The 14,798-nt window shown below is 55.0% G+C and overlaps 6 protein-coding genes across 8 annotated transcripts in view; 1 reads left to right on the forward strand and 5 right to left on the reverse strand.

Annotated features, from left to right (window-relative positions):
* LOC121435313 (H-2 class I histocompatibility antigen, Q10 alpha chain-like) overlaps positions 1 to 14,798 on the reverse strand; it is a 731,224-nt gene that overhangs the window by 305,270 nt on the left and 411,156 nt on the right. The gene's annotated exons all lie outside the window — the stretch shown is intronic.
* Positions 1 to 14,798, reverse strand: part of LOC121435272 (H-2 class I histocompatibility antigen, Q10 alpha chain-like) — a 708,503-nt gene that overhangs the window by 282,225 nt on the left and 411,480 nt on the right. The window lies entirely within an intron of this gene.
* Positions 1 to 14,798, reverse strand: part of LOC121435270 (H-2 class I histocompatibility antigen, Q10 alpha chain-like) — an 808,095-nt gene that overhangs the window by 256,567 nt on the left and 536,730 nt on the right. The window lies entirely within an intron of this gene.
* Positions 1 to 14,798, reverse strand: part of LOC121435275 (H-2 class I histocompatibility antigen, Q10 alpha chain-like) — a 703,994-nt gene that overhangs the window by 256,567 nt on the left and 432,629 nt on the right. The gene's annotated exons all lie outside the window — the stretch shown is intronic.
* Positions 609 to 1,975, forward strand: Sapcd1 (suppressor APC domain containing 1). Its single transcript, XM_041634592.1, has 4 exons — positions 609 to 722; positions 951 to 1,091; positions 1,526 to 1,615; positions 1,813 to 1,975. The coding sequence occupies exons 1-4, from the start codon at positions 609 to 611 to the stop codon at positions 1,900 to 1,902; spliced, it is 435 nt and encodes a 144-aa protein (XP_041490526.1). The 3' UTR covers positions 1,903 to 1,975.
* Positions 5,455 to 14,731, reverse strand: Vwa7 (von Willebrand factor A domain containing 7). Of its 3 annotated transcripts, XM_041634419.1 has the most exons (17): positions 14,550 to 14,731; positions 14,071 to 14,301; positions 13,402 to 13,683; positions 12,965 to 13,061; positions 12,200 to 12,310; positions 11,689 to 11,884; positions 10,587 to 10,756; positions 9,423 to 9,535; positions 9,111 to 9,227; positions 8,125 to 8,313; positions 7,477 to 7,609; positions 7,242 to 7,394; positions 7,074 to 7,166; positions 6,496 to 6,797; positions 6,289 to 6,428; positions 5,951 to 6,125; positions 5,455 to 5,880 (listed from the first exon to the last, which is right to left on the reverse strand). In XM_041634419.1, exons 2-17 carry the CDS (start codon positions 14,284 to 14,286, stop codon positions 5,707 to 5,709), a joined length of 2,661 nt encoding a protein of 886 aa, XP_041490353.1. In that variant the 5' UTR covers positions 14,287 to 14,301; positions 14,550 to 14,731; the 3' UTR covers positions 5,455 to 5,706. The 3 variants fall into 3 exon arrangements, with proteins under 3 accessions (XP_041490353.1, XP_041490355.1, XP_041490356.1); XM_041634421.1 differs by lacking the exon at positions 7,242 to 7,394; XM_041634422.1 differs by lacking the exons at positions 14,071 to 14,301; positions 14,550 to 14,731 and having other exon boundaries at positions 13,362 to 13,492.

The raw sequence follows: 14,798 nt of genomic DNA on the forward strand, positions 1-14,798 counted from the left end.
CTTCTGGTCTCCTGGGCTCTGGGAAACGTGAAACTCAGACAGATATATGCACACAAATCCAGTCAGGGATGGAGATGAAGGCTTTTTTTTTTTAATATTTGTTATGTATACAATATTCTGTCTGTGTGTATGTCTGCAGGCCAGAAGAGAGCACCTGACCTCATTACAGATGGTTGTGAGCCACCATGTGGTTGCCGGGAATTGAACTCAGGACCTTTGGAAGAGCAGGCAATGCTCTTAACCACTGAGCCATCTCTCCAGCCCCGAGGTGCAGGCTTTTAATCCCAATACCAGGAAGGCAGAAACAGATCTCTGAGTCTGAGGCCAGCCTAGTCTATATAGTGAGTGCTACATAGAAAGACCGTCTCTTATAAAAAGTAAATAAATAAATACAAATTTAAATAAATTCAAATCCTGCTCTTGGGACTCAATGAGGCCAACTACTCCAAAGAGGCTCTACGAAAACAGACTGAAGGATGGCACATAGTTCAGGGCAGGCGTCTCTTGCCTTAATCTTGGCCTCAGAGGCTGAAAGACAAGGCAGGATGGGTAGAAGGCAGGGCTTGGAGAGGAACCAGCGCTGGCTCCACCCTTCCCACATCAGAGCCATGGGGAGCCTAGGTCCTGGTGGGCCACCCCAGGTGCAAGCACCCTACACTGTTCTGCTGCTTCCACTGGGGACAAGCCGCCAAGACCCAGGGGCCCCAAGCTTCTTCCTCTGGGTGAGTATTAGACCAGCGGGGTCTTGGGACATCCTCTCCCCTGATCGGCCCTCGATCTAGTTCCACTCAACTGAGGACCCACAAACTTTCCCTCGTGTCCCCTTGCCATCCAGGTCCTCAGTGGCCAATCTGAGCTCACACTTAGTGACCGGATAGCCATTTGGGAGTGTGGGCCATAGCTAGGGTCCTGCTGGGACTGAGAGTTTGGCTTTTGTTTGTTTAAGGCAGCTGCAGATGATGCAGGCTCTGGAGAGGGAACAAGATGCTCTGTGGCAGGGTCTGCAGCTGCTGGAGCAGGGCCAGGCCTGGTTCACAGACCACCTAAGGGAGGCACAGCAGAGGCAGCTGCATCTGGGGGCCCTCGGTGAGGTAGGGAGCAGCCTCCTAGGCATGGGCTGGGGGAGGGAGACCTAGCGGAGCCTGCTCTGGAAAGGAGAGGGTTAACGGGCAGGGATCATGAGGTGGAACAGCCCTGGGATGGCAGGATGGCACCCGTGTTCAGCCAGTGACATTGTTGTCTGCATTCCATTCAGAGGGGCTCCATTTGACCACAGAGTGGGGAGTGGCCTGCCTGCCTGCCTGTCACAGGGCAGGATGGACAGGGAGGAGCCATAAGGAACAAGAATGGGGGGGTGGGGAGCGTGATACTGTGCAGTCGGAAGGGAGCTGCAGTGTTAAGAGACTGGGTTTTCCCACCTGTCTGTGAGGGTTCTGGGACAAGGGAAGGCAGAGCAGAAGAGCAGCCTGTGGGAGGAAGTGGCAGGCGGGTCCCTTTCCGTCACAGTCACCCTCCAACCATCCAGGACTTTCTAATGAACTCAGACTCAGCGACTGACTCCCCACAGCTCACCCAGATTCAAGAGGTGAACGCTTGTTTGCGCCGTCTGATTCAGGTGAGCCTCTTGTTTTTAATGTACAGACTTTGGGGAGGTGGGGGGCTTTTGGAGTCGCAAGGCTGGTTCCTGCCTGGCCCAGAGCCAGGAGGAAATGCCAAGGGATGAGAACTTGTGGTAGCAATGGACAGACTGAAGGTGTGACAGACCCTGGCCCACAGGGGAAGCAGGGGCCAGTCTGGTTCTCTCTCCTGTAGGAGTTGTCACAGCAGCAAAAAGAACCGACCCAGTCCGAGGGAGAGGGAGAGGTGGCTCGGCGGGGGCAGAGGCGCCTGACCCGTGTGTGAATCCTCCCCTCCCAGCATCTCTGGGGAGAAGGCACGATCATGGGAGCCCTCCTTCAGCCTTAACCTAAACTGAGACACGGCCCGGATAAGGTGAAAACTGCGCCTACTGGGCTCTGCCCTGCCTCCTTCTGGAATAAACAGCAACTCCCCCCCCCCCAAAAAAAAAAAAAAAAAAACCTTTTGTGTGGTTTCTGTTCGGAGTAGGAACAGCACCTCATGGAAATCTGTCACCATCTGTCCCTCGCACCTCAGCCCTGTTACAGGGGCTGCAGGTGTGGACCACTGTGCCAGTCTGCTTCTTTAAGAAAGAGAAGGGAGGGCTGGAGAGATGGCTCAGTGGTTAAGAGCACTGTCTGCTCTTCCAGAGGTCCTGAGTACAATTCCTGATGTGGGAGTGATTTCTTATTAATAAAGAAACTGCCTAGACCCATTTGATAGGCCAACCCTTAGGTAGGCGGAGTAAACAGAACGGAATGCTGGGAGAAAGAAGCTGAGTCAGGGAGTCGCCATGGTTCTCCCACTCCAGACAGACGCAGGTTAAGATCTTTCCTGGTAAGCCAGCTCGTGGGCTACACAGATTAATAGAAATGGGTTAGATCAATATGTAAGAGCTAGCCAATAAGAAACTGAAACTAATGGGTCAGGCAGTGTTTAAAAGAATACAGTTTCTGTATAATTATTTCGGGTAAAGCTAGCCATGCGGGCGGCCGCGTGCCAGGGACGCAGCCCTGCTGCTCGTAACACAACAGAGTGGCGCCCGACGTGATGGACTAAATCCACTTAAAAACCTGAGAAGGCTTAAAAATAAGGGAGAGAGACTTTAACACAGATTTTTGCTGTTTGTTGGTGGCGTGCTGTAGAGAGATTTCCTGATTCAGCAACAGCAGCAGAAAAAAAAGCTGCGTCATTTTAAAGTGCGGCTTCTTGGGACTGTGCCGCCAGTGCAAACTCTGGCTTTAAAGCATTTCAATGGATTTTATGGGACTGGATGTTTGTGTTCCCGCTTGGGATCGGAAGGAGAGTGCTCTCAGCGCTCCCCGCCTGCACCTGGGCAGATGGCAGAATCAGGCTTAGGCAGGCGGAAGAGCATGGTGGAAGAGAGAGACGTGTTTTCAGACTGCGCAGTGCTCTGCGTGTCAGATTTGGTTGTAACTTGGATAAAAAGAGTTTCTGTGCTGCATGCTCAGTCTCAAAATTAAACTGCTGAGTGCGGCTCCAATGAGGACTTGCTGTGTGCCTGGAACTGTGCACAGCTCAGGGGCACCAAATGGATCTGAGGCCGGAGAGGCTGCTCCTTGCTGAACTGTGCTGGTTGGCAGGAACTACCGTAATTACCATAATAACAGCACAGTTAAGGTTTAGACTGGGCAGGACACAGGTGGTACCGTATTACCTGTACATGGTGCAACTTAAGTTTTTAAGAAGTGCTTAACATTTTAAGAAATGCTCCTGGATAGTAAAAATATTACAGATTCACAATAAAACAGATTCAGACATAACAGACCTCAGTGGATCACAGTGTTGGATGAATGTACATAGGCTTGAGAGAGAGAAGAATAAGAATATAGAGAATAAAGTAAATGTCTTTAAAAAAGGGTAAAGTCTTTAAAGAGACAGAGTACAGATAGTTAAGAGATTAAAAGAAATAAAGAAAAATAAGCCACGTAAAAATGAAAAATTCACAGAGAGTCTGGATTATGTACATTGTGCTTTCTTTAAAATTTTTGACTATAAAGGAGCTAAGTACAGAGAGACATTTCATTACATGGGCTGCTAAGCTAAACCAGAATGGATATAAGGGTATTACGATTTCAAAATTTGGGTTTAAAAATATGATGCTTTGGAGAGGGTCTTCTTTTGTTTTCACAGAGGACCAGACCCTGTGGATTTCTTCTATCCCAATTTGGTATGATAGACCACGACCTCCCGAAAAGTTCCTGTGAACACCCTCAAACAATTACTTCACTCAACTGGCAACTGAGATAAACCTGCCACACAGGTTACACCCTAAATGATCTGATTAACAGCGCCCCCATTCAGCAGGAAGCAGTTTGGAGAGAAAAAACTGCGCCCATGTTCCCAAAATATTGTTTGTAAATGTTCTTTTACATTTAAAGGGGGAAATGATATAGGTATGAGTAATTTGCATTGGTGTGGATTTTACAGTCAATTTTGTTATATGTATATGTATTTCTGATCTTGATTAAGGTATTGTGATTGTGTAGTTCATTTAAAAATGTAATGTATAATTAAGAAATATAGGTTAATGGTTAATCATCAATAATAGTCAAGCTTGTAGTCATGTTAGTTAGATTTTCTAGATATATAGAGATACATTTCAGTTAGATAGACATTCTTCATATCTTTCAAAGACTGCAGAATATGGCATTTAATGTTTTAATAACTTAGGACTTTTCATGACAATGAGACATATCTGCTCCTGGTGACACCAATCTACTTCGAGAGGAAGATGGGCATCGAAGAGGATCCTTATGGAGTTGGATAGCCATTTGGGCAAGAAACTGCTCTTGCCTGGACTGTTGCATAAAATGGACACAGAGAACCCGCAGAGAGAGGACTGCTGAACTTGCCTAAAGGTGAGATGGTCTTTTGGGGTTCATGACTCATGAAAGAGTCTGCGAAACATTCTGCAGGACACAGCAGATAGTGACTGAACTGTCTTTGAAATTTCCTGCTTCATGGAAATGTCTGCTGGATACTATGGGCCTGAAGGCTGAAGATGGATGCCCCAACCATACAAAAGGACTTTGGGTGACTGTCCAGGCAGCAAGATGTCTCTGTCATTTCTAGAGTTTTCTTATTTCTTGTTTACTTAGGTAGTATTATATCCTTCTGGAGTCTTTGATGGAGTTGAAGAATGAATAGATAGTTATAGTTTTCCTTAGTTATGATAAAAGATAAAATAGATAGAAATATTGTAACTGTAATTCTTGCTTGATAACTGTTTTGCTATATGTAATTTTACTATGTTAAAGTTAAAGCCTTTCTTTTTTGTTTAAACAGAAAAAGGGGAAATGATGTGGGAGTGATTTCTTATTAATAAAGAAACTGCCTAGACCCATTTGATAGGCCAACCCTTAGGTAGGCGGAGTAAACAGAACGGAATGCTGGGAGAAAGAAGCTGAGTCAGGGAGTCGCCATGGTTCTCCCACTCCAGACAGACGCAGGTTAAGATCTTTCCTGGTAAGCCAGCTCGTGGGCTACACAGATTAATAGAAATGGGTTAGATCAATATGTAAGAGCTAGCCAATAAGAAACTGAAACTAATGGGTCAGGCAGTGTTTAAAAGAATACAGTTTCTGTATAATTATTTCGGGTAAAGCTAGCCATGCGGGCGGCCGCGTGCCAGGGACGCAGCCCTGCCGCTCGTAACACAACAAATTCCCAGCAACCACATGGTGGCTCCAAACCATCTGTAATGAGATCTGGTGCCCTCCTCCGGTGTGTGGGTATAAATGGAGGCAGAAAGTTGTATACATAATAAATAAATAAATCTTTAAAAAAAAAAAAGAAAGAGAAGGGAGCTGGCAGTGGGTGGTGGCGCACACCTTTAATCCCAGTACTCAGGAGACAGAGGCAGGTCTCTGAGTTCGAGGCCAGCCTGGTCTACAGCACAAGTTCTGCGGCAGCCAGGGCGACACATAGAAGCCCTGTCTTGGGAAAAAAAGAAGCAAAGGGACAAGTGTGTAGAAGAAAGTCCCGAAGCAGTCAGGAGGGCAGGGCCCTGAGGCCAGGTGACAGCCTACCTACAGTGCGGGCTGGAAAGGAGTCCCTGAGGGGCTGTCACCAGGACGAGCAGCCTAGCAGGAACAGCGCCCCTCCAAGTGTCCCCCACCAGGCTCTGCCTACCACCCTTCCCCCAGCTCTGCCCTGAGTCACCAAAGTGGAAGAGAGCAGGGTAGGGGTGGCTGGAGGCAGCACACGGCCAGCGGAGTGGGCAGGGGTTTCCAGCTGATCCTGTGGAGAGAGGGGGACATTACGGTGTGCCCAGCTTTGGCAGCTAAGAGGGAAAGCGGAGGCAGCTTACCTGCGAGGCCTGGGCCAGCACCAGGAGCCGGAGAAAGGCATGGGTCGGGGGCCCTGGGCTGGCTCCTTGGCCCACCGCAGTCACAGTCACCATCACCACACTGTTGGGGGCTGCTGAATCCGGGACCTCCAGCCACAGGCGTCCCCAGGCGGACTCGTTCAGTCCCAGGCGAGCCCTGCAGAGTGGACAGAGGCTCCGGGGAGAGATACAGCCAAGGCTGGGGTCGAGGACTGAGGGCCAAGAGGTTGGGCTTGGGATGAGCCCTTGCGCCCTGGTCCCTACAGAACTGACTGGGTGGAGCCAGAACCCAAGCAAAGGTGGATGCGGGAGAATCTCACCTGGAGAGGTTGGAGGTGAGCGAGAAGCTAGGGTTGACAGAAGTCCGAAGATCAAGATCCTGGGGGCCAGAGAAGCTGGCAACATGCAGGCTGAGAGGGACTTTGCTGCCAGGAGCCAGGGAACCTGGCGGGCCACTGAGCTGCAGGGAAGGGCGGGTTAGAAGAGCTGGTTCTGGTCTCCCCAGCCCCGCCCGCGGCACTTCTCACCTCCAGGAGCACAGGAGCCACAGAGCAAGGCTGGGGGGCAGTCCTGCGCAGGTCCCGCCCGCCTCCGTCCTGGCCAAGCAGCTCCAGGGAGAACGGTGCAGAGCCAGACAGCAGTGTGGGTGGCAGCGAGGCAGCCAGGAGGCCTCGCTCAGGGGGTCCCACAGGCTCTAAGAGCACCCGACCCAGATGAGTGCCCTGGGGGACCCTTCGAAGGACAACGTGGGAAAAGTGTGGCCGGCCGGCCTCAGGGCTCTGTCTAGAGACGAGCCCTGTCACTTCTACCAGTAGCTGGGTCTGGAGACCTGAGGTGGGAAGGAAAGACAGTGGTCACATTCGACTGGAGGAGGCGCAGGGAAAAGGGATGAAGTCTTGAACTGGACGGGGTCATGTGAAGTCCACTAGGCTGGAACAGCCCATTAGTGTTCTTTACTCATCAAACATGACACAGACACATATGTATCCACTTCACATACACACGTACACACACCAGCACGCACGCGCACACACACCCCACGTGCACACACCTGCACGCACGCACGCGCACACACACACACGCAGGGCAGGGAACAGTCTATTACCTGCCACTGGCTGAGTCAGGGGGTAGAGGCCAGGGTGGGGTCCGTCCTCCACAGGGATCCCGAAGTGAAAGAGGAAGTCCAGGGAGGTCTGGGCTGAGGAGGAGGCAGTCAGAGAGGACCATGGTCGCTGTGGTCACCACACCCTTCCCAGGAGCCTTCCCTCCTTACCGTGTACTCTCACCCGGGGCCTCCCCTCAGCTGCTACCTGGATCTCCCAAGACCCTGTCTGAGGGGGGTCAGTTATGGCCACTGTCCAGAACTGTCCAAAGCGACGAGTGTGGCCCAGAGGACCTATGCCCTCCTCTGGACCCTGGGACACCCCTGGATGGGGACGAGAGGCTGTCACACGAAAGGATCCTTTCCCCTGCTGTCCCCTTGCTCTCCAGCCCCACAATGACGGTACCCGCGGGGCTCTTGATCCAGAAGCCACTGATGTCCCCGTGGACCCGGACTGTGACGTTCCGGAGGAGCCTGTCCACAGCAAACACACGAGTCTCCCCAGGGATGGAGATGGGAGGCTCCAGGGGAAGAGTCACCTGCAGATGAGGGCAGGACAAAGTGGAGAAGAAAGGAAAGCTCGGACTGAGGGGAGGGGTCCTCAGCAGGGCACCGGGCTTGGTGACACCACTGGAGACAGGGATGCAGGGTGAGGCTGTCATTTCTTTCCCCTTCACAGATGATGAATGGCTGGATGTGGTGGCGCACACTTTTAATCCCACCACTCAGAAGGCAGAGGCAGGCGGATCTCTGTGAGTTCACGGCCAATCTGGTCTACACAGTGAGTGGCAGGCCAGGCCAGCCAGGACTACATAGACCTTACCTCAAAAACAAAAACTAAAGTTCTTGTCTCTGCCCTGGAGACCAAGGTGAAGGACAGGAGGGCAGTTACGGACACAAAAGGCAAGATGGAGGGTTTAGAAGCCATGGATCTGGGGCGGCAGACACACGACCACCATGACTTCCCGCCCCGACCTTCTACAGAAGAGGCACAGAGCATCTCAGACCTCAGATCTGAGCTAAGGACATGGACCCCTTGGCCACGGTCACTCACCAGGCCACCAGCCATGCTCTCCCCAACAATGGCTGCCACGTCCTGGATGTGCTGGTCTTTGGTGAAGATCACCTCTCCTCCCGACGCCAGCGCGACTGCTTCATACGGCTCAAACCGCGAAGGTGACAAGGCCTCCCGCCGCACTCGGCCCTGAGCCCTCAATGGGTCTTCAGTCACTAGGAACGTCACCTATGGCCAAATGACGACCCAAGGCTGGCCCAGTGTAGCGGGCACATGGTGCCTGTGCTGACAGCTAAGCACTCGGGAAACCAGGAGTGCTAAACACACAGGGCTGTCTCTGTGTACGTATGCCCACCTGGAAAGGGCGCGTGGGCGTAGTTAACGGTCCGGTGATCTGTGCTGCCTATAGGGCTAGGCCTCACCTGAATCCCCAGACCCTTCCTCCCTAGGCCTCTATCCGAGCTGTGTCTCAGTCAACAGAAGCCACCCTTCTGGAAGGCAGGACGTCTGTACCTTGCAGGTTTATTGTGATAATTGTTACCAGGAAACTTCTTTCCAAGGTTATACTGTCCTTAAATATGCCTAACGTGAACTGCCCAGGGTCAAACTCTAGAATTTGAACCAACACTGGCTCCCTTCTCGCCTCATGCAATGGTTTCTCTGCCGGCCCCGGGGTCTGTGAAGACCCCACAGCCCTTCTTTGAACAGTTCAGTATTGCTAAAGGCGTGGACCCCCACTCTGGAGTGGGTTGAAGATTCGGGGTGGGGGCTGGAGAGATGGCTCAGAGGTTAAGAGCACTGACTGCTCTTCCAGAGGTGAGTTCAATTCCCAGCAACCACATGGTGGCTCACAACCATCTGAAATGAGATCTGGTGCCCTCTTGTGGCCTGCACGCATACATGGAGGCTGAACACTGTGTATATAATAAACAAACAAATCTTTAAAAAAAAAAAAAAAAAAGATTTGGGGTGACCCTACATGAGACCGCGTGTTCCCATCTTCAGGCAGCTAAGGCTGCGCTCACCCTGCAGCGCCGCTCCCGACTCAGAGACTCCACCCGGTTGGTAAGAAAGGCATCCTTGGGGGAGGCGTCCGTGAAGACGAAGACGTCTGAGAGCGGAGGTGTGTGCAGCAGGGCTAGCTGAGGAAGGAATGGCTGCCGGTAAACATGGTGGCAGGAGTGGGTGGAACCAGGGAGGGCAGAGCACAGGGGCCCTCGGAAGGAAGTTGGGAGACAGGGGAGAGGGTTGCCCAGCTCCGGCTCCCCCTGGTGGCAGGGCCTGGAAGGACAGCGTAAGAGGGAAGGGAGAGGGAGGGGCAGGGAGGCGGCCCAGACCTCCAGGGCAGACAGGCACATCTCTGGCTCATCTCCGCCTCCCAAGGCCTGGATCTCGTTGAGTTTCTGCCAGAAGCTGTCAGGGTCGCTGGTTGTGAAGACAGGGCCGAACCCTGGGCAGGGGAAAGGAAGGTCAGAAGACGAGTGGGGTGGGTAGAGACCGCGGGAGGGAGCCGTGAACCTACCAATGTGGGCGCCACACCCAGGTCCTCTGCAAGAGGAGCAAGCGCTCCTAACGGCTGAACCCTCTCTCTAGCCCGCTTCTAAGATGTAATGAGAGAAAATAACAGTTCTCCCCTAGGAGGCTCACTGCGAGAACTGAATGAGCTGGGGAATTTGTTGTTGTTTTTTAAATATTTATTTATTATGTATACAATATTCTGTGTGTCTGCCTGCAGGCCAGAAGAGGTCACCAGACCTCATTACAGATGGCTGTGAGACACCATGTGGTTGCTGGAAATTGAACTCAGGACCTCTGGAAGAGCAGCCAGTGCTCTTAACCGCTGAGCCATCTCTCCAGCCCAAGCTGGGGAATTTGGAAGCTAATGGTATTGATTCACGCGTCCGTGAAGCATGTGGCAAATCCCTACTCAACGTCAGGCACTCTGAGATGCATCGGATTCCAGTCTCCCCTGAAGGTATCTCAGTCTAGGACCCACCAGCTATGGCCTGTCTTAGATGGTAAGCAAGGAAGGACTAGCTGGCCAGCCCGAGGTGCCCCGAGGCTCACCGGCCCAGGCCAGGTGTTCTACTTGGTTGGGAGTAGACTAAGCATCCTGCCTCCCCACTGAGCAGGCCCATCTTCATCCTGATCTCTATGGCAGCAGCCTGGAGAGATGGCCCAACAGGAAGAGTGCTCGCTGCTGCTGTGCAGACCAACACAAAGGCAAAACAGCCATCACATTTTATATTTATAAAACAGTTTATATTTAAAAAAAAAAACAACCAAAAGATGTATTAGCACAGGAACGTAAGGAAGCCTGCCTAAGCCGGCACTGGACTTGCGAAAGTGCTGCCATTTTAGAGACAGCGGAAGCAGCTACTCTCCTCCATGGACACAGGTACCAGTAGACACTCACCAAGACAACAGGTAGCACGGCCCTGGGGCCCACTTCCAATCTCCGCCCTGGGCCTCCTCCCTCCATCCCTGCAGACCAACACTACCTGGGTCATGGAAGGGCACCAGGACGTAGAAACTGGGCTCCATGGGGCCGCCTTGCCGCTGCTCCATGATGCGGCGCGCCTGGATCTTGGCTGCGTTGATTTCCTCACCCATGCTGCCTGTGGTATCCAGGACAAAGCTCAGGCTGGAGGCTGGCGTGATGTCCAGCAGCCTGCGGTCCAAGTTGGAGGTACAGTGAAGCTCTGCGCCTTTGCCCCCAGCACCCGGGCCCTCAGTTCCCCGGGGAGCACTGACCGATCCCCAGCACCCGGGCCCTCAGTTCCCCGGGGAGCACCGACCGATCCCCAGCACCCGGGCCCTCAGTTCCCCCGGGAGCACCGACCGATCCCCAGCACCCGGGCCCTCAGTTCCCCGGGGAGCACTGACCGATCCCCAGCACCCGGGCCCTCAGTTCCCCGGGGAGCATTGGCCGATCCCCAGCACCCGGGCCCTCAGTTCCCCCGGGAGCACCGGCCGATCCCCAGCACCCGGGCCCTCAGTTCCCCCGGGAGCACCGGCCGATCCCCAGCACCCGGGCCCTCAGTTCCCCCGGGAGCACCGGCCGATCCCCAGCACCCGGGCCCTCAGTTCCCCCGGGAGCACCGGCCGATCCCCAGCACCCGGGCCCTCAGTTCCCCGGGGAGCACCGGCCGATCCCCAGCACCCGGGCCCTCAGTTCCCCTGGGAGCACTGGCCGATCCCCAGCACCCGAGCAGCACTGACCGATCCCCAGCACCCGGGCCCTCAGTTCCCCGGGAGCACTGGCCGATCCCCAGCACCCGGGCCCTCAGTTCCCCCGGGAGCACTGACCGATCCCCAGCACCCGAGCAGCACTGACCGATCCCCAGCACCCGGGCCCTCAGTTCCCCGGGGAGCACCGACCGATCCCCAGCACCCGAGCAGCACTGACCGATCCCCAGCACCCGGGCCCTCAGTTCCCCGGGGAGCACCGACCGATCCCCAGCACCCGGGCCCTCAGTTCCCCGGGGAGCACTGACCGATCCCCAGCACCCGAGCAGCATTGACCGATCCCCAGCACCCGGGCCCTCAGTTCCCCCGGGAGCACTGGCCGATCGGCGAACCCATCTCCAGCTGCCCACCCACCTGGAGAAACCCCCGTCTCCCAGGCGGCTCCGCAGGAGGCTGAAGGCCTCGATGGAAGCTAGGAGGGCCACTTCTGCAGCTGGGAGGTGCAGCGTGTGGTGCGGGGAGAAGCGTGGAGATGTACTGTCTTTGTTGATGCCTCCCCGGGGGGGCTGGGAGCTGCTCTGGTCAAAATAGCCTCCGTGGCTACACTTCCCTGTGGAGAGAGATCAGGCACATAAGGGTTAAACGTCCACTACCACTAAAAAACACAGGGTCCTGGCCTGGCCTTCTCACCCCACAGCAAGGGAGCATCAGGAAACAGTAAATCAAGAGGGCTCAGGGTCTCTCTGCATCCAGACCCAGCACTGCCCAGGCAACAAAGAATGACGGGGGTTCCTCAGAGGCCTTTATCCACCCACCCTGACCCTATTCCCCCAACCTCTCCTAAGGAGACAAACTAGGGTCCTCTGTTAAAAACAAAGGAAGTGACTCTCCCCTCTTCCTTCTAGGGACCTCTCCCATCTAGTACCTGGAGGTTTGGGGGGATCCATTCCAAAGTAGCCAGAGGTGAGCAGTGTGGAGTCCAGCAGATTCCCGGGGCAGCTCAGCTCCTCACAGTCAGAGCAGGTGGGGTCCCCCACTGGGAACAGAAGGCAGGGCTGCTAGCCAAGCTCAGCCAGCTGCACTTTCTCCCTGGTTACCTAATGCCTTCCTCTCGCGGGGCTGGAAAGACAGGAGGGACCACAGGCACCTTGGCCGGGCTTTCTGCACTAGGTCCTGGGCTCAGCGTTGGGATGTCTGAGATTGGAGCTGGTGGGTAGCAATCTTACTGGGATTTTGCTCTCTGTGAGCCAGACGGGCTACGGTCCCGCTGTGGACAGGAGCAGCTCCCAGTGAGTGTGGAGCGTGGGGGGCTTAGAGAGACGGCTGTAGAGTGGAGCTGGTGTGGCTGGGCAGAACAAGCTCACGGAAGACTGCATCCACAGCTGGTCCATGACCCTGGATGTTTCCCCTCTGTGATGCCGAGAAATCCACTCAACTGTTCTACCCACGAGTTGCACTAAGAAAACTCACTGTCCTTGCAGGGACAAAGCAACGTCACATCCTACGAGACCCCAGAAGGTGACAGTGATGGGTGCACTGAGGAGAGGGGCTGCCTGAGCCCCACTTCCACACAGGGTCACGGCCACACTAAGGAGAGGGGCTGCCTGAGCCCCACTTCCACACAGGGTCACGGCCACACTGAGGAGAGGGGCTGCCTGAGCCCCACCTCCACACAGGGTCACGACCTTACCTTGTGCCAGGCTCCAGAGCTCCAGTCTTGGCCAGAGGAGGTGAGGGTGCGGTTGCTGCTTCCCCAGCTCCACCCAGTTGCTGTGGCTATAGAAATCCTGGCCCCCAGGACAGAGAGAAGGGGAAAGGCATGGATTTGATCTAGCCAGCATAAACACGCTGACCTGCAGCCTAGTGGGTATTGCCCCCCTTACTCTTATTTACTGTCCCCCACTTCTGTTCTCATTGCCCAGATGGCAAACCCTTTTGTCCCAGCCTTTTCTGTCTTGGAGTCTAAGCCAAGCGCTTTCTAGTGGCCCCTAGGATAAACCGACATCCCCTCCACGTCTTCCTCTCCTTTTCCCTCCTCTGTAGCCCCTCCTGCAGGACACTGAAAGTGCTGCCGCCACCCCACCTACCCAGAGTAGGGGAGGCAGGTTAAAAGGCACCATGCGTCACCTGCAGGGCATGAAGTGCAGCCCCTAGACGCTGGCGGGCCAACGTGTGCTCAAAGGCTCTGGCTGCCACCACGGTCTCCCGCAGAGCCCCCACCAGGAGCGTGCGCCCCTGGACCAGCCTTTCAGCATCAAAGTGCAGGTCAGGATTGTTCTTGGAAGCTGGCAGGAAGTCTTGGGCTGCATTGGCACGAGCCACCTCTCCCAAAGCACCTCTGAACCGCCGGGAAGGAGACCCAGGTCCAAAGTAGGCAGCAAAGATGTCATCGGCAAGGAGGGTCCGGCCCTAGCAAGAGTGGTGAGGGAAACACTCCAGAGAAGCCCCTTGCTTCTGTCGCTGCCCGACAGCCTTAGCAACTGGCACTCCAGGCTGGGCAGGAACAGGATGGAGGGTGAAGAGCCCCACTAGGGAGCGTCAGATCTGCACTGTTTTCTACAGAGCCCTGCCTGACCTGCCTGGCCAGCACTATGTAACGAACCCAGGTTGGCCTTAACCAGCAATTGTCCTCAATTGCTCGGATCACAGGTGTGAGCCATCACATCCAGCCAGGTATACTTTCCCAAGGCTGGAGGATTCTGATGTTGCAGGGGGGGAGAAACGAGCAGGTGAAAGGTGGGCGAGCCTACCCTGACCAGGGCCTTGAGAAACCACGGGGAATCCAGGGATGCTCACCTTGTAGTCCTCCAGACGAAGGCGTGGCCGGCCTGGGGGTGCGTGCTCCAGAAAGAGCTGGAGGGTGACATTGAGTGCAGCCTCCTCAGTCAGGTCTTGGTGAGTGAGAGAGCCAGGGGCAGCCAGGAGGCTCCAGATGTTGGGAAAGAAGGCAGATGTTGGGGACAACAGCAGCTGAAGCAGAAGCAGTATTGGAGGCACCTCCACAGGGAGCATGGCTGAGTCATGGACCTAGGGAACAGAAGGACCTCAAGGGAGAAGCCACCCTCCCAGGGTAGGCCTTGCTGTCTCCATGGCACCTGCTGTCCACTTCCTGCCCCGCCTCCGGTGCCTCATCTACTCCAGCCTGGCTCTTGTACCCTCAACCTGCAACCCATGCAATCCAAGGGCCACCTGCCATCAGAGGGGCTCTTTTTCTACACCAGGCTGAGCCCCAGCCCTGCCCCATGAACAGGAAAGTCCCCTCAGGCCTCTCCTACCTGGTTGCTGAGTCTCCTGGGCAGCGCTGGCCTGGCGGTGGAGTCACAGGGCACTTAGGTCAGAGTTATAATTAACTGGCTCAGGAGAGTGGGAGGAAGGCCCTTAGCAAAGGGGGTGAGGACAGGCAGCCCCAGCCCTCTTCCTTCATGGCACCCAGGGGGACAAGATGCAGTGAGCTGGGGCGGCTCTCTACCAAGCGCAGGCGGTGCGGTGAGGTGAGCTGGGAGGAAGGAGCCAGCAGCAGAGCA

The sequence above is a fragment of the Microtus oregoni genome, unplaced genomic scaffold, assembly GCF_018167655.1.
Source record: "Microtus oregoni isolate MIOR12 unplaced genomic scaffold, Mior012 000046F_ref0000063, whole genome shotgun sequence".
NCBI classification, from domain to species: domain Eukaryota; kingdom Metazoa; phylum Chordata; class Mammalia; order Rodentia; family Cricetidae; genus Microtus; species Microtus oregoni.